General features: G+C 41.5%; 1 protein-coding gene across 5 annotated transcripts in view; it reads right to left on the reverse strand.

The window, feature by feature from the left end:
- The window catches only part of NFKB1 (nuclear factor kappa B subunit 1), a 122,305-nt gene that overhangs the window by 14,877 nt on the left and 89,237 nt on the right, over window positions 1–18,191 (reverse strand). For all 5 annotated transcript variants that reach the window (XM_061419510.1, XM_061419508.1, XM_061419506.1 and 2 more), the window contains 7 exons: window positions 17,943–18,034; window positions 15,844–15,982; window positions 9,750–9,893; window positions 7,984–8,073; window positions 5,815–6,000; window positions 4,190–4,331; window positions 735–849 (listed from right to left, as the gene is read on the reverse strand). In XM_061419510.1, coding sequence (XP_061275494.1) covers window positions 735–849; window positions 4,190–4,331; window positions 5,815–6,000; window positions 7,984–8,073; window positions 9,750–9,893; window positions 15,844–15,982; window positions 17,943–18,034 — 908 coding nt within the window. The remainder of the gene's footprint in view (window positions 1–734; window positions 850–4,189; window positions 4,332–5,814; window positions 6,001–7,983; window positions 8,074–9,749; window positions 9,894–15,843; window positions 15,983–17,942; window positions 18,035–18,191) is intronic.

Genomic DNA, 18,191 nt, shown 5'->3' on the forward strand with positions numbered 1-18,191 from the left:
CAGCTTTGCTTCTGACACCCTCAGTCTCCTTTCCTCACCTGAAATCTGCGTGTGCCCACCAGGCAGCCTCACTGAGTCTCCAGTCAGCTCTGCTCTCTGAGATACTTGACGACCTCTGTAACAAGAGTTCCTCAGCCTGCTTTTAAGTCTACCCGATTTCTGTGTGAATCTGATTTGGGCAAATCTCTTTAGTGTTCCCTGTTTTCTTCACCTTGAACATTATTATTATTTTGTGTTTTGAATTTTCTGTTTTTTGAAGGACACTTTTTCCTTCTCAAGCAACCTTTTTAGTTTTCTTTATTCTTGACTCAGCACCCTTCATTTGACAACCATTTAATCTAGATGCTGTCAACATGTTCAGCACACTTCAAAATTCTTGTAAATCACTGGCTTTTCTAACTGAAAAGTTTTTTCAATTCTATTTTTTCTCGACAGGGGTGATGTATTTATCCTGCAGTAGACTGTCTGCTTTGGCAAGTTTCTGAAGCTTCAAGTTTGCAGTCTCTCGGCAGGATGCTGAATTTCATTGTGGAGTGACTGCTATTATACCCATAGATCAAAGGATCCTCATTCATAAAAGAACATTCCTATGTAATGGGCTTTTTTGATATTACCTACAGAGACATGTTGTTTTATTTTTGCTGTTAACATTATATGCTACTGTTAATACACACACAACCACACGTACACACCATGGGTTTTTCTTCAATTGTCTCCTTGATATTTCTGCTTACCTGGTAGAGATCATTTCTCATGTTGATAATTTCATCAGAAATCAAGCCAGATGTGACTTCCAGCAGATCTCTCACAAGCTGATTATGAAGGTGGATGATTGCCAAGTGTAAGACACTGGAATAAAAATATAGTGGCAATAATCAGCTAAAGTGTTAATGGAAAAAAAAAAGAAAACAGGTTCCCACGATAGGATTAGATTTGTAAACTGAATTTGGCTCTCATACCTAGTTTCCTTTGGCGCGCAAATGTCTGGAATCTATGAAACATCCTGAATCTGAGATGGGTGTGCTCTACTGCCTGCTCACTTACAGAGCCTGCCTGGTTTCTCGGGGCTCAGTTCAGACTCCTTGACATGTAAAGGAGCCTGGACTTTGAGGCAGAGAAGTCTCCAAGTTCAAATCCTAGTCCTGCCTCTGTACTATGGTTTCAGGGCATTTTCTTCTCTAACTTTTCCCTGCCTTACTTGGACTCACAGATGATATGATGATGAGATGATATGCCTGACCTAGGATTTGTTCAGAAAAATATAGTTATCTCACCTAGCCCTGCCCCCTCTTCCAAAATACAAGGAGGTGGCTCTTGAAGAACTTCCTAGATCCCAAGAGGGGAGAGTAGAGTTAGGCTCTTAACTACAGGAAGAAGCCTTGATGCAAACCTCTGGAGGAACAATGTGATTCTATTTCTCCCCCTGAATTCTCTCCGCTGCCTGGAATGGTTTTGCTCCTCTTGTCTGCCTCAACAGTGCCTCTTTATCCTTCATGCTCCAGTCCAAAACTTACATCCTTGGAGAAGACTTTCTCAGTTTCCAAGGCAGAGCAAGCTGTCCCCCGCTCAAGTTTCCTGCTTGGTTGAGCAACTACAGTTTTCTGTACATCCTCTCTGTCTTCTGAGCCTCTTGGAGGCTGGTTCTCTCTGGGTCAGCCTTACAGCCCTGGTACACAATTTAGACACTAAAATAAGGATGACTGAACAAACTGAGGGCTTACAGTAATGAGGCTGAAAATATTGGCAGGTGCCAAGCATCAGTCCTAGGAACAAAATTTTTTTAATTACTAAAAAAATTTACTATTAAAATTAATTGGAAATGACACAACAAGAATAAAAAATGGGTACTATTTGTTTAGAGCTTTTAGTACCAGACTACACTAAGCATTTGACATACATTATCATATTAATCATAGTCTTACAAGGTAGGTAACATTATCCTTAATTTTTGGTGATGAAACTGAGACTTATGGGTATAAGAGAACTCAATCCAGGTCATATATTAAGTCCATGACCGTCTTGCTCCAAAGCCATCCCTTAATTCCTTAAGGTCTCCTGCTTCAGGGGCACGTGTGCGCTGCTCTGTGGGGTGGTGGTGAACATCCAGGGTGAGGAACCCTCCGAGGTATGGAGAGATCACGGTGCAGCGCACACCTGGAGGAGCCCGTGGTGGCAGCACGTACGAGGTTTGAGCACAGGCTGCGTTTTCTCTAAGCATGGCAGGTGTCATTTTACTCAGGCCACGTTCTTGGCAATAGCAAGTGTGTATTACGTGGGATTAACACTGACATAAGAGAGCCTGAAAAACTAAACTGTGGCATCATTATTTGAGAGGGATTTTTAAATGAATTATCTCAGGGTTTCAGTACTATCTTTTGAAACCTAGGACTGAAAGAAGATGGATGAAAAGGTCCTGAAGTCTGATGCAGACGTGATGTATGTATACCAAGAAAAAGGTCGTACTTCAAAAACTGCCTAAAAATTTCCATGTGTAGCTCAGCATTTCATAGCAGAAGTACATTCCCCCTCCCCCATAAATTTTCACACCCTCATGGGAATTTCCCCAGTACCAGAAGTTTTTATTTTTTTTTTCATTGTATTTTCTGTGATGACTAATGGCCACAGGATTCAGATTAATAGCCGAATACAATAAGCTCAGTGAAAACAAGGACCTGAGCTGTGAAGGCTCAACGCTATTCCTGTCTGCATTCTTATGAGGACTCTTCCTTGGTCTCCCCAGTCTCACCTGTCTGGCTTCCCGCTGCGGGGAGTCCAGAGGGAGGGTGTGCTTGCGTGAGAGTATTTGGGGGCCTGGGAGGGGATTCTAAGGATTCACTTTCTGCCTGGGCAGGAAAGGCTCCATCCCCAGCCTCTCCATGTATTTCCAGGTCCTCACACACGTTCGTACCTTTGCCTCAATGCCCCCACTTAAATGCGTGTGCCTGTATCCCTTTTCACAGTCCTCCCTTCAGACACCCGCGGTCCCTTTCTAACTTAACATGCACTCACCTTTCTTAGGCTCATCAGCTGGTCCCTAAGAATGTCATCTGCAATACTGCTGTCCTGTCCTGGTTAACTGCTTTCTCTTGTGGTTATATGCTACTGAATGCTAACTGGATTATTTAACCCTGTAAAACACGTTCTGCTGTGGATGACATTACACAACGACGGCTGTGCTGGTTCCTCCCATACTGTATAACAAGGCCAGTGGTTACACCACATCCTTGGTTACACTGCAAGGAATGAGAACAAAGGTCTCTCTTTGAAACCCCGAGGTTGGCACTTTCCTAAAGCATTTGGTTCAGTGTTTAAACTAGGTTTAAGACACAGCACCCAAGAGCTCTTCCAGAGAGAAGGATTTCTCACTGTTGATGCTATTTTAGGGAAGGTTTTGAGCAAACCACTTGACTTGGACTTGAGAGCTGCTGTTGCTTGCTATTTTTATCAGCTTTTGAGATTATTTTAGAAGTCTCAGTGAGAGGATGAGGAGAACTGTTTTAGAAAGAAGCCAGGTGTCCCTGCACTTATGAGCCCTGTAATAGCAAAGGTGGGAAGCATGGTGGTGGAAGGGCAGATTCCCACACCACGTGGGTGAGAGCAGTCAGAAGAGTCTGGTCCAGTCACAGACTGGTGACCGTGAACACAGGCAGTAGAGAAGGAACTGTCAACCGGGAGAGAATGACGACGGCCTCTTAATCATTTTGTCATTGTTGCTCTTGTGCTGTTCTCTGTTGGGTTTTTCCTTGAGATTACTGTTACCACAGGTATGCAGTTGGGATAATAAGCACTTTAGACATTTGGTAAGACCAAACTTTATTACATTATTCCAATAAACAAAAATATTCCAATAAACAAAATGTTTATTAGATATTATTCTAAATCTTATTCCAACAAATGAAGCAGGGCTTTTCAAAAAGTACCATTCCCCACACACATCTTAGTTTTCTAACCCAGACTGTTGTACTCTTAGATGAGTAACCAGCTATTTTAGAACTCAACAGGTGGGAACCATGGGATAGAGAGGCAGATCACACCACTCAGCCTTACTGCATTCTTTTTCTTGAGGGAATGCTTCAGTAGCAGGATCCAGTGACTTCAATCAATTCATCTCATCTCTAGCCAGCATGCACACAATTCTTTTCTCTCTTTGTCCCTTTAAAACACCTTGTTTACAAAAGTCCTGACTTACCTGTCCCCGTTCTCATCCTGCACGGCAGTGAGATGGCGCTGGACGGCCAGCAGCATCTTCACGTCTCCTGTCACTGCGTAGTCAAAGAGGGCGTTGGCGTGCTGCTTGGCCAGCTGCATAGCCTTCTCCAGAAAGAGGTTATCTGCAAGGCAATGATCACAGTCACAGTTGAGTTTCCCACACTTGCTCTACAGGAATGGCATGCTTGGGGCCAACACCGTCAGCATCAGCACTCTGAGACCCTGCGACACATTGATTTAGTGGAAAATGCTCCTTTCAGGGCCCTCCCTGGTAGCGCAAATGGCAGAATCCAGCTGCCAACCCAGCAGACACAAGTTCGATCCCTTGGCTGGGAAGATTCCCTGGAAGTGGAGTCTTTTCCTGGAGAATCCCATGGGCAGAGGAGCCTGGCAGGCTACAGTCCACAGGGTCGCAAAGACTCGGATGCGACTGAGCGAGCACGCGCACACACACACACCTTTCAGTGCTTTTGGACTGTGTTCACTGCAAAAACCACAAGTGGATGTTGGCTCACTGATAAATATAGAGGTTGATCTCAAAAAACCTGTCTACAATTTTTTGGGGGAAAAGAAATTCAGAAATGTCTGTTATTTTAAGGGGAATAATCAATCTCCGAATAATGTTCACTGGATTTTGCCACAGTTGTAAATAATCAATCTCTTGGGGAAATAATCCTTCACTGGAATCTTAAATGACTCTCTTGCTGGGCAGGAAGTGTCAAAAACCAGTCTCTGCCACAGACAGACAGACTCTCTCTGAGCCACTGGTGTTTGTTAGGTCTTTATTTTTATCGTCTGTGACTTTGTTTTATTAATTTTTACTGGGGTATAGTTGCTTTACAGCCATTGGTGTTCTTGTAAACTTTGCTTCCTGAAGGTCAGTGGGAGGAAACTTGTGGCTTGCAGGCCAAATCCTGTGTGTGGCCTGTTTTTTATGGCCCCCTAGCTAAGCATGGTGTGTACATTTATTTAAGAAAAGAAAAAAAGAACATGCAGCAGAAACCCTATGTAGACCCCAGTTCTACTTATTTACTGTCTTTCTCTTACAGAAGAGGTCTTCCAAGCATAATCTGGGATGACCCAGACTCGTGACACATACCCTAATGGGTACTGGTTCCAGATTTTCGCTGTCTCTCCTAATCCTAATTCTCCAAAGAAGGCAGTAGCATAAAGGGTAAAGTTCCATTTTCAGGCGAAGTTCCACCTCAGTGTGACAAGTCAAGCTACAGTCAGAGAAGGGAGACTGTCAAAATTATGCAAACTGCTCTCTATTGTCTGTGGTGGAAATGATTTAGATTATCTCTCCTGATACCCTAAAACTGCATGACATGACTGGAGAAGCATATGTAAATGTCTGTACTTTATTGTCAGAGATAACACTGGGCAAATGGAAACCCCAGTGTGAATAAAATGACCCGGCACAGGCTTTTCGAAAGGCATACCGGGCTCCGAAGAGCACACGGAACCCGATGTGGATGTGTCATCTTCAGTCTTCAGATCAACAGGAGATAAACCTGTCTTCTGAAACAGGTTCTCCACCCAGACCTGACTCAGCCCTCCCCAGCCAGTGCCACGCGACCCTCCATCCTGCACGAGCTCGCTCACCCTGGAAGCTGCGGTTCTCTTCCTTGACTCCTACGGAGCACGTCAGGTTAGCTGCAGCGCCCCCCTTGCAGGATCCTCCATCTTGTTCTGTGGTTTCTGTTACTTGCTCAGAGAGATTTACAACCTCTCTGTCATCACTCTTGCCACAACTTTCAGGGTCATTTTTAGATGGGGTGTCTATGGTTCCTAAGATAAAAGCCAAAAAAAAAAAAAAAAATCAGCCTTTTCTCAGTAAAATCTATTCAGTTATAATTCACTGTTTCAGCAAAGGTCAGCCAAAGGTAGAGGCAGGTTTACTGCAAAGGGAAAAGAAAAACAGTTAATTTAAAATTCCTTTTAAAATGATCTGTTTTCCAGGATATGTTAACACCTACAATGTCACTAACTGTTGATGTTATTTTCTCTTGAAATTGTGGGACCTAGGCAGCTATTTGTTACTTTTGTTTATTTTCATTCTTATTTTCCTGAAGAAAGAAACTTTGTACAGCTTTCAGTGCAAAGACTTCAGAGCCATTCTTTGTATTATACTTGGTTGCCTCTTGGCTATATAACTTATGAGTGCAAATCACTGAACTCTTTAACAACAGTATCACAGAGAATAAATCATAATGGGTAAAAATTGTTTAAAAAATGGTCATAAGTAACCCAGTTTGAAGCTATTTTAAAGTCACTTCCAGAAAACTTTTTTTAAATTGAGGTATCATTGACATATAACATTGTAATAATTTTACATATACAATATGACGACTCAATATTTGTGTAAGTTGCAAAATGATCATTACAATAAATCCAGTTTAACATCTATCAGTGTATAGAGTTACAAATTCTTTTCTTGTGATGAGAACTTTAAGAGCTTAAAAAACATATTTTTACATTTCTAAAAATGTACATCTTATCCTGTTTATTTGGAAAGGAGGAAAATGAAGTAAAGCTCTTCTAGGAATTACAAGGAAGTGGCATTTTTAAAATTCTTGAAAGCAGAGCAGCTATTTTCCCCATCCAGTGCTCAAGCAAATTGTGAAGATGTGGTCTAAATTCATATTCTTCACTGTGGGAGCTAACCTGTGCAGTTTCTGATCATCCTCATTCAGGTCTCACTACACTATATGACAGCTACTATGAGAGCACTGAGGTTTTACAGGCAGACCTGGTTCAAATTCTGGTCCTGCCACTAACAAATAGGTACCTTCAGTGAGTAAATGGTCATCTGTGAACCTTGATGTGCTCTCTCTATAAAATGGAGAAACTAATATTTTCTTTACAGTGAGTGGAATCAAGAAGATGATTAAAACATGTAAAAGCATCTGACATGTTCAACATCTGTTGAACACACGAGAAGACCTTTTTGTATTCTTTTTTCAATAGGTACACTGGAATTGTACATCGAAGAATTGATGCCTTTGATCTGTGATGCTGGAGAAGACTCCTGAGAATCCGTTGGACTACAAGGAGATCAACCAGTCAATCTTAAGGGAAATCAACCCTGAAAACTTGTTGGAAGGACTGATGCTGAAGTTGAAACTCCAGTATTTTGGTCATCTGATGCAAACAGCCAACTCATTGGAAAAGGCCCTGATGCTGGGAAAGACTGAGGGCAGAAGAGGGTGTCAGAGGATGCGATGGCTGGATGGCATCACCAATGCAATGGACATGAACTTGGGCAAATTTTGGGAGATGATGAGGGATAGGGAGGCCTGGTGTGCTGCAGTTCATGGGGTTGCAAAGAGTCTGACAAGACTGGGTGAATGAACAGCAACAACACTGGAATGGACATGTAATATGAAGCATGAACACATGAACAACTGCTAATTAGAGGGTACATTTGATGAGAAAAGACCATCCCTATAAAATTCTAAATGTCTTCAAAAGTGTAGTATTTGATTAAAAAAAAAAAGAGAGAGAGAGAATAGGTAAGTTTGGTGATGTTACGTTTGAATAGGTAAGTCTCTTTATGCTTTTTCCTAATGTTCTTATCTTTCCCCTGTTCATGCCACGTACAAAGTAAATATATAAATATAAACAGAGCATCAGGAATAGAATGTCTACTCTCCACAGGAAATGATAGTTTTGGGGAAAGAAGTTATTGTCTTAATTTATTTGCGTTTATTAGTTTTCAAGATAATGTTGTGTTAGTAATGACTGGGGAAAAAAAAAAAAAGCGCTACTTACCATGCTTCATCCCAGCATTAGATTTAGTGGTTCCAGTATGGAAGGTAATTCCGCCATACGTGGGGAATCCATAGTGGGGGAAGCCATACCCTGAAATGGCAGGTGTAACAATTGAAACCTCATGACAATTGAAAAAAAAGAGCCTCCCCCCCCATCAGGTGAGCACAGGCTTCGGTGTGTCTGACACGTCGCTTCTGTTGTGAGTTAGTAAGACGCATCACGGGGTCGTGGGATCCTGAACATTCCATTCTGGCCTGGCTGACAGTCTGGCCACTTGGGCAGAAGCCAGACTCTGGGGAGTGTGCAGAAGTTCATATCTGAGGCCTCCCACTCCCTCACGGTGGGGAGAGCCTAACGTCGAGGGGCTACCACCCAGACTCGGACTGGCGGACACAGAAGACAGTGAACTAACCTCTGGAGAGAAAAAACTGAACCAAACCAAACACATCTACTGACTCCTCAATAGAAACACGCCCCCACTGGTCACTCGCATGCCTTTTTTGGTGGAGGCGTAAGCTGGTAAAACTCTTTGGGGTACCAGTGGATATCAGTCATACTCTGTGACTTAGTAATTTTACTTCAAAGAATTTAATTTACAGAAGTAAACTGGAATAAAAGAAAAGCAATGTGGATAGCGGAGTTCAGTGCATTTTATATAAAAAAAATTAGGAAACAATGTTCAAGTCACTTGATGAAATATTATGAATCATTAAAATGATACGTAACAATTATGCTTATGTAAAATTTATATAACCATGGAGAATGCTTATGTTAAACTGTTAGGAAAAAACAGCTTACATAACTCTATAGACAATCATGTGAGAATAATGAATAGGTCATATGACTAAATGGATTAAAATAATATATACAATGAGGAACACAGCTATGCTTGTATATGTATAAATGTATATGTATATGTATAAATATATATTATATATTTATATATATACACACAAAAAATTAAATAGCTAATCTGTAATGTCAGGATTTTATATATTTTCAACTTTTCTATAATATAGCATAAATATAAAATGAAACCTTTTCAACGTTTCCAAAGAATACCAAGACAACTGTATCCGCCTCCTCTGCCCTTCAAAAAAACATGAGGTGGTAATATACCAAAATGTTAAGAAGTATTCTTTGGATAACTGATTTCATGACTTTTTTTTCTTCTTACAGTTTTCGGTATTATCTATCTACATATTCGCAAAGAGTCGGACACGACTCAGCGACTAAACTGAACCAATCTACATATTATAAATTCAACATGTGTTTCTTTGAAAAAAGTTTACTGGGAAATTTTTCTTTTTTGGCCATGCTGCACTGCATGCAGGATTTTACTCCGACCAGGGGTTAAACCCATGCCTCCTGCAGGGGAAGCATGGTCTCAACCACTGGACTGCCAGGGAAGTCCTGGAAAATTTTAATGAATGTTAATACATCATGTTCAATGGAGTTCCCTGGTGGTTCAGCAGTAAAGAAATCTGCCTGCCAACGCAGGAGACATGGGTTCAATCCCTGGGTCGGGAAGATCCCCTGGAGAAGGAAATGGCAACCCACTCCGGTATTCTTGCCTGGAGAATCCCATGGACAGAGGAGCCTTGTGAGCTACAGTCCATAGGATCATAAAAGAGTCAGACATGAATTAGACCCTAAACAATAACAGTCATGTTCAGTAATGTCACAACTACTCAAGGCATAGACAAGGAAATCTAGGAGAAGGAAATCCACCCTCTCTGACGCGAAAGAACAGCCTTGGTTCATACCTGGGCCGGTACTTCCAGCACCCCCACCTCCACCACCGCTGCCAAACATGCCCCCGCCTCCGGATCCAGCACCGCTGCCACCGCCGAAACTGTCCGAGAAATTGGGCATGAGCTTCTGTCGTTTCCTTTGCACTTCCTCTTTATCTGTATTTAAAGGAAGAGAAACCAAAGGAGAAGAGATTGATTCAGTTCCACTACTGGCCACAGAAAGAATATTGATTCTGATGGTATTTTTAAACATCTTAAAGGGAAACAGAAAACACCCAAGGAGGAAGAGATGCCAAATTTCAAGAAGCATTATATTTATTCCAATGAATACGAAGACCAAGAACTAGCCTCAGAGAGACCACAGAACAGTACACACCCAATTCTTTCTGGAGTAGATTAAGTCCCCCATGTCATTCAAGTTAGTGAGACATTAGACTGCCCATCAGAGACGGAGATACTGAAAAAACTGAATGAGAAAAACACTACTGAGCATTTTCACATGGTCATACAAAACAACTGTTACTAATCAGCTAACATTTACTATGCATCTACAGTGAGCTAAGTGCTGTGGATAAAGAGAAGTATGACATCATGCCCTTGCTGTCAAGAACCCTCCAATATAATTTTAAGGTTTAGGGGAAAGACAGAGAGGACACGATAATACTATGTATGTTAAATTCATGGTGCCAACTAGGGTTCCAGGAGTTTAAGGGAAGACTTCGAGGGAGTACCCATGAGCTGGAAATTCAGGAAAGACTTCCAGAATCAACCTTCCATTAGCAGGGGGCAAAGGGAAGATGCTCTGGGGAGGGGATGCAGAGAGAAAGAAACAAAGGGACCAATGTGCGCTGCACGCTTATGAGAACAGCAGGGCATCAGTTTAGCTGAAGTGGAAATTTTCTACAAGGAATTGGTGAGAATCGGGGCTGAATGGGACCACATTGTCAAGCACCTGGACTGTGAACCTAAGGGATTTAATTTACAGGCAGGAGAGCCATGCACTGTTTCTGAACTGGGGACGCTGTGGACAGGGTGGTGTTTTAGGAAGATCAGTCTGGCACCAGTGCATGGGTAAGAAGCAGAGACAGGACAGAAAGTGACAGAAGCTGCTCCTTGGTGGTCACCATGAGAATAAAAATGGGTGGATCCCAGAAAGACAAGAGAGGGATCTGTAGTTGTTGGTGACTCATGAAATGCGTGAGGCTAAAAAGTTTAAGACCACTACTTGACTAAAATGCAGTGATGCCCGCTGAGATTTTTGACTGTCCAGGTTTGATACTGTTTAGACCTTTCTCCCTCAGTCCTCATGTGATTGCTCTATTTTTCTCTCACTTCTCACCAGCCCCATGGCCCCTCTGAGTTCTGCCAGCGCCTTTGTGGTCTATCGTTGCATTCTTGTTTCTTCTTTCTGTTTCCCTTTCTTTACCTTCTCTGATTTTCCCACCATATATTTTTTTCTCCCTTCTCTCTTTTGAAACACAGGAGTGAAAGAAGCTTTTTGGGTTTTGTTTAATAGGGTATTCTTTTTTTTTCAATCAGCAGCGCAATACTTAACAATTGTCCTATTTCTGGTTCTTCAGGTCAGTTCTGGTAATTGTTTATGTTCAGAAAGATCTTCAAAATTTCTAATTCTGTGGTTGTTTCAGCCGTCTCAGGGCTAGGAAGAATGCTGTTGTTTACTGATTATCTCATGAACATCTAAGGGCAGTTGAAAGATGAAGCAGGGGAAAGTAGGGTAGCAAAGTATACTTTAAAAATCATCTTTTAAAAACAAATCCTGTCCAGACTCAGGAAAACAAAAGCCAGCATGGGTCAACTTTGACGAAAACATGCTCCCACTAGAAAAGGGTGACTTCAAAGTGGAAAAACTTGAACAATTTCCTTATCAAAAGGTTTTGGACAGATTTACAAAATTTCTCCATAGAGAAATTTGTATCATGACTAACAGAATTATTACTCATCCTATAAACTGTTGATCTTACATGAGATATTTGTTCATCAGTAATATGAAATACAAGAGCAAACCAGACAACACATACATCTTCAGAAATAAATACCCACTGACATGCTTTCTAGCAAAGAGATCATTTGGTATTCCTTTTGACTTATAAAAAGGGACAGTCACTGGTTACATCATTGTAAAATGGGAATTTTTAAGAGTCAATTTAAAAAATATTAACTATCCTACAGTCATTAAGATGTCAGTGACAAGAAACAGATACAGTAAACTCCACAACAAGCTTTTTTAAAATAAAAGAACCTGCAGTCTGAATTCCTACGGACTTGAACATGGGGACTTTCACGCTGGGTTCACTCAACCTTGTGGTGTGTTTCTGACAGTGGACTGTGGGATGTACTATGAAACATCAACCTATTCTAAAAGGGCTCAGTACAAGCTCTTCTTTACAGAAGAGGAAACCAAAGCTGGGATGTTAAGGGACTTGTAGAGGTCAGGGCAGAGTGAAGATCAGATGCAAGGTCTACTGAGCAGTCCATTATGTCATCGCTTTTTGGGAAACACTCTAACACATCTTCACTTCCTTTAACACAGGATGACTTAAGAGAACAGCTTAGTTCACAAAATGTCGGTACAACTCTAGCCTCTACCACCTTTTGCTGTGCATGTGCCTTAAAAGGACCTCATTCTTGCTCTCTGGGTCCTAGTTTGCTAGTAAAGAAAGATGTCTGCATTTATCCTGACCATCCCTTTCGTAATTGAAAGATTACGATCCTATTTCTTCCTAATCCCTATCTTTTCAGACTGAGAAGTCATTTTGGTCTTTGCTTTTGTACAAAGGCTCCTCAACTATCTTCTTCCCTTGCCAACCATCCCTCTCTTGATTATTTTGATTGTTTCCTTGGACCCAACCATCTCCATGACCCTTTAATGAGACATGACATTTTAACGAGACACAATGGCAGTGGCCATAAAGGGTGCAGAGTTCAGGGCTGGATGATTCTCTGCAACAAGAGGAGTATTACATATTGCTTTGTCTATTGTCCTGCTCGGTGGCACCCAACACGTTACTAGTGTTTGGGATAAGGACGGCAAATCAGTGGGTCAATCAGTAACTCAGGTCTCAGATATTTAATAAACACCTTCTGTGTGACATATATTGTTTGAAATGTAGCAATAAACATGAAAGACCAAACCTGCGATCTCAAGAACATTCTTCCTACTAGAAGTACAAATAACAGGCACATAAATTAATCGGTAAGATAATTTTACATATTGATAAAAATAAGTGAAGAATATAAAATGAGGTAATGAGATAGACAGTGACTCCAGGAGCTGGGGGCAGTGGAAGGTATGTTCAATGACTTCTGAGAAATGAAGACAGTGATTCTTTGGGTTGTATAGTTTGGATTCATTTCCATACAGTTACTCTGATGCTAAATGGCCTGCTACTTTTCCGGCCAGTCACAGGTCTGGTGTGATTATTTCCCCTTGTGATTATTTCAACCTGGGATTTTATAATCCAGAAGTTTTTATAGACTAAGGTAATTTGTTATCTTCAATAAAACACTTCTAATCTCACAACAGGGCTTCCCAGGTGGCGCTAGTGGTAAAGAACCCACCTGCCAATTCAGGAGACGCAAGAGATGTGGGTTCAATCCCTGGGTTGGGAAGATCCCCTGGAGGAGGGCATGGCAACCCACTCCAGTATTGCCTGCAGAATTCCATGGACAGAAGAGCCTGGTGGGCTACAGTCCACAGGGTCTTAAAGAGTCGAAAACGACTCAAGTGACTTAGACCACGCACACCATTTCACAACTCAATCCCAGTACGTACTGGCCATTCTTTCTGTGGAGCTCAACTATTAACTCTTATTTTTCCAGGTGGTTCTTTTCATACTATTTGTATAGATGGGATTTTTAGTCAGTGATAGCCTGGAAGGTAAGTGCTTCTCGCATAGAAGTGAAGTTTTGAACTTTCAGGAGACCCCAATCCAAGACAGCTCCTACTATAATAGAGTAGCAATAACAGTAATAGTCTCATCTACCCTTGCTGTATCCATGCACAGATACCACTGGGAAAGAGACTCAGGCAGCCTAGAAACCAAGTTCAGCTTTGAATATTTCTAGGCTCATACATGCGTAGGTAGTCTGAGTTGCCTTTATTTAACCAATTCTCTGTATTGGAAAAATTGACATTAACTGGAGCATGTTGTGAGGGAAGAAATCTATTTTTTTTCCCCTCAGAAAGTCCAAAAAATTTGCCCTGTTTCTGTTTTGTGTCTACTTTTTTAGAAGGATGTTAATCCAAAGCGGGCAAGTGAGGAGAGGTAACCTGGGGAAGCCAAGTGGGCAGGGCTTGCCACCTCATTTTGCACAGAGCTGCTCAGCTTTATACACTGGAATTTCACATGAAATTTTATGTACAGATAAAAAAGGAGATAAAAAAAGTCTTCTCTGCTGACAGTGTTTTCAAACCATCAACAAAATGCTCTATGAACCTGACCCATCTGTGGCGATGTCACAAGCTCAGAAAAGAAGAATGCACGGAACCATTTTCTAAATGCTCCTGCCACAACATGAATTCTAGGAAAAGCAAGCCCTCTTAGAAGATCAGCCATCACATGCTGCCATCACAGGATCAGCGGGCATGTGCGCTGCTGCTGCAGCACCTTTGCGGCTTCCAACCTCAGCCAGGACCTGGGTGCCTCGTCCCTCCCCACTCTCACTTCCCCCTAGTACAGGGCCTTCTAATTTTGTTTGTGCCACAGCTTCTTTTGCAGCCTGGATCTCTTCTTAGGATCATAGTTTTCAGTATGTAAAATAGAAAACAGAATTACAAAGAAACCCAGTTGTTTTAAAGTACATTTCTATCCATGGACCTGCAGAGGAGTCAGTGGACTCCAGGTTAACAAATACTCTTGGGGCCTGTTACACTCTTTTTGAGAGGATTCTCATGGCTGAATTTCCCATTCTGCCCGCTTGGATTCCAGTCCTGTCTTTTGAATGGCCTATTTGGAATCTGCCACAGGAACCTAAAATGCAACGTGATTTAAACTGACCTCTGCCTTTGCCCACCCAAATCTACTTCTGCTCCACTGATCCTTCATCAATTCATCCACATCACAATCTTCCCAGGTGAGAATTCCTAGAATCATCTATGACTCCTGATTTTCTCCTTTACTTCTTACCCCAACTAACAGCTGGGTCCTCCTGACATCATCACTGCGCTAAGATCTTCACTAACCTCTCCCTTTCTTACTTGGATTCTTGCATTATTCTTCTGACTCACTGCTGCCCAGACAGTGTCTTCAGGGTCTATGTAGAGAAGGCAGAGGCATCATTCTGAATCTAAACTGGCTTGGTCCTTCCCCTTTCCCATTTCAAAGCACAATTCTGTAGGCTCCAATCACAGCACCCCAGAGCCTGGCCCTACCTTCCTTCAGGAGTCCATCTGGGTGCGCCTTAGCCTCACTTTTCTCTGAACATACACTAACTGTTCCTAAGCCAGGGAAACCCTTTCCTTCTCTGTGGCACACTCAACTACTGAAAGACATGCCCAACTTTCATGACTTTGAAGAAGCTTTCTTCTTGTGGCTTCTTCAGAATCTAGGGTTCTCTCTCCTTGGCATTATCCTATGTTTTTATGGCTGTTTTACTTTCAGAACTACCAAAATAATAATTTGCATTATAGCAATTTAAGGAGACTATTTTCTCTCCTTCTTGAGGCATCCTTCGTGGGGAATAGAGTGCTGCCTTACCATTGTTATAGCTCTGCACTGCATGGTGGCTGAGTCTTCTGTGACTCAGTGAGGCCAGTGGCTGATTCTCCTATTCAGCAAGCCTTACATTTTCATCTCAACTGCCTGACCCCTGAGTTATTCAATATATGATAGATTCTCAAATTCAAAGAGAAATTTTAAATGCTCAACCCCATATAAAACTCGGTGGAAATAACATTATTTTAAAAGGCTAGACTTAATTCTATGACCCTAAAATCATATATTACTTCTTTCTTCTCTAAAAAGAAGTACCATGGACCCATGGACCAGTTACTAGGAGGCTGGTCAAAGGAGGTGACTGCCTGACCTCTTCTCAACAGCCTGTCCTCTTGTTGGAACAAGCGCAAGTGTTTAAATAACCGAGTTACCTTTGATTTCAGGATAGTAGAGGAAAGGTTTTGGTTCGCTAGTTTCCAAATCAGATTTCCTCCGAAGCTGGACGAACACGGAGGCTGGTTTTGTAATGTTGACATCTTTATACTTTGGAGTTTTGAAGACAATGGCAAACTGCAGGATACAAAGATCCAAATGTTGGAGTAGGACTACATTTCTTTTACAGCAGTGGTACTCATTAAACACATTCTTTATGCCCAATGCTTAGACACAATGTCTTAAAAAAAAAATACAACCCTAGAGAAAGTTCGGACAAGGCAATGGCACCCCACTCCAGTACTCTTGCCTGGAAAATCCCATGGATGGAGGAGCCTGGAAGGCTGCAGTCCATGAGGTCGCTGAGGGTCAGACACAACTGAGTGACTTCACTTTCACTTTTCACTTTCATGCATTGGAGAAGGAAATGGCAACCCACTCCAGTGTTCTTGCCTGGAGAATCCCAGGGACGGGGAGCCTGGTGGGTTGCCGTCTATGGGGTCGCACAGAGTCAGACACGACTGAAGTGACTTAGCAGCAGAGAAAGTTACAACCTTGGAATTCTATACCCATATATTTTTATTAAATTGCCAATGTGAAACTGAAATATAAGATTATGCCAATGTACTGCAAATCCTCATTAGTTCACTTGTCTAAAGTTTCAAATGTCTTTCAGTATAAATAAACATGTGAATAAAATACATTGCATACATCCTCTTTTCCAAATTAGCCTTAAAAGCCTCCAAGATTATTTATAGCAATATCATAAAGACATAATGGAAAGAGAGAGAGGAGCATGGCTGGTACCACTACTGGCCTCCTGGCCAGCCAACAACCACAGCAAAAAACGAAACCCTTAAGGGAGACACTGTGACAGGGTCAGCATATGTGAGGTGAGGATGGCCAAGGCTCTAGACACACGCAGGGCATCTAACACCTCTAAGACAGCCTCCTTGACATCTGCTAGTATAAGAATAGTCAGGTTTAGTTTTTTTTAATTTCATCCACAAAATTAATGTTTAATCTAACAGTTATACACAGAACCTTCCAGAGTTTCTTTATGCTATGTAAACATGAACACAGAATCTTTTTTATATACACTTTGTTTCATATCTATCTTTTAAAAAATTTCAGTGTTGTATCTTTGAGACCTTTCCATGTTAGTCTGTATTCATTCTTTCTTAATAACTGTACAATATCCCCTCACATTTACTTAACTGGCCACTAGCTGATGGACATTTGGATTGTTTCCATTTTGTGTGTGTGTGAAAATTGTATTCCTCAATCACTCAGAGTAATTGTTAAGATGTGGACTGACCATTTTCATCTGTCACATACTCAGTTGTTTCTGGGAGATCTTGATTTATCATGATGATATCAGCCTCAACTAGAAGACTCCTCCTGTCAACACTCTTCATTAGAATACCCTTTTAACAGGTCTCCTCATGTTACTCTGGGAGAATACCGTTAAAGACTAACTGTGTTTCCCCCAAAGTCATATGATGAAGCCCCAGTAGTGTGGCTCTATTTGGAGATAGGGCCTTTATGGAAATAAGTAAGGTTAAATGATGTCATAAGGGTAAGGCCCTGATTGGATAGGATTAGTGGTCTTAAAAGAAGAGGCACCAAAAAAGAGAAAAATAAAAAGGAGAGATACCAGAGAGCTGCTTCTCTCTCTGCCACGTTAGGACATAACAAGAAGATGGCTGTCTGCCAACGAGGAAGAGAGCCCTCATCAGGAACCAACCCTGTCAGACCTTAATCTGGGACTTACAGGCTCCAGAACCATAAGCAAAAAACTGCTTTTGTTTTATTCACTCAGTCTATGACATATGTTATTAGTCTGAACAGACTGGTGAAATACATAACACATGTCTACTTAAGGATTTGAGGGTCACAGCCTTGCATCTAGGTGATCGGATACCTGACAGAGCTCTACCCATTATTCTAGGTAACTTTTCTGGAACACCTCCAAGACACAGTGCACTTTGATGAAAGTTAAACTTATCATTTTTCCTTTTTTATACTTGGAATCTAAGTACTGAATTTCAACAAGGCAGAAAACGTAGTACCATCTTCCTTATCATCATCCACTTACTTGTCTATGAACATCTGTGGGGGAAAAATCTCCAAATCCTTCCCAAATTCCACCGTTTTCCTCCTCTTCATAAAATCGAATCTGGATGTCATCTGTAAACAGTCACGTTCCGGTGTATAATTTCACACAGTATAATAACATTCATAAATGTGATGAAAAACAAAGCTGGTTCAAGAGTCTACCTACTATGTACTCAACCTTTTTTGAAAGTAATTCATATAAAATAGACTTCTAAATTATTTAAAATTT

Source organism: Bos javanicus, chromosome 6 (assembly GCF_032452875.1).
Source record: "Bos javanicus breed banteng chromosome 6, ARS-OSU_banteng_1.0, whole genome shotgun sequence".
NCBI lineage: Eukaryota > Metazoa > Chordata > Mammalia > Artiodactyla > Bovidae > Bos > Bos javanicus.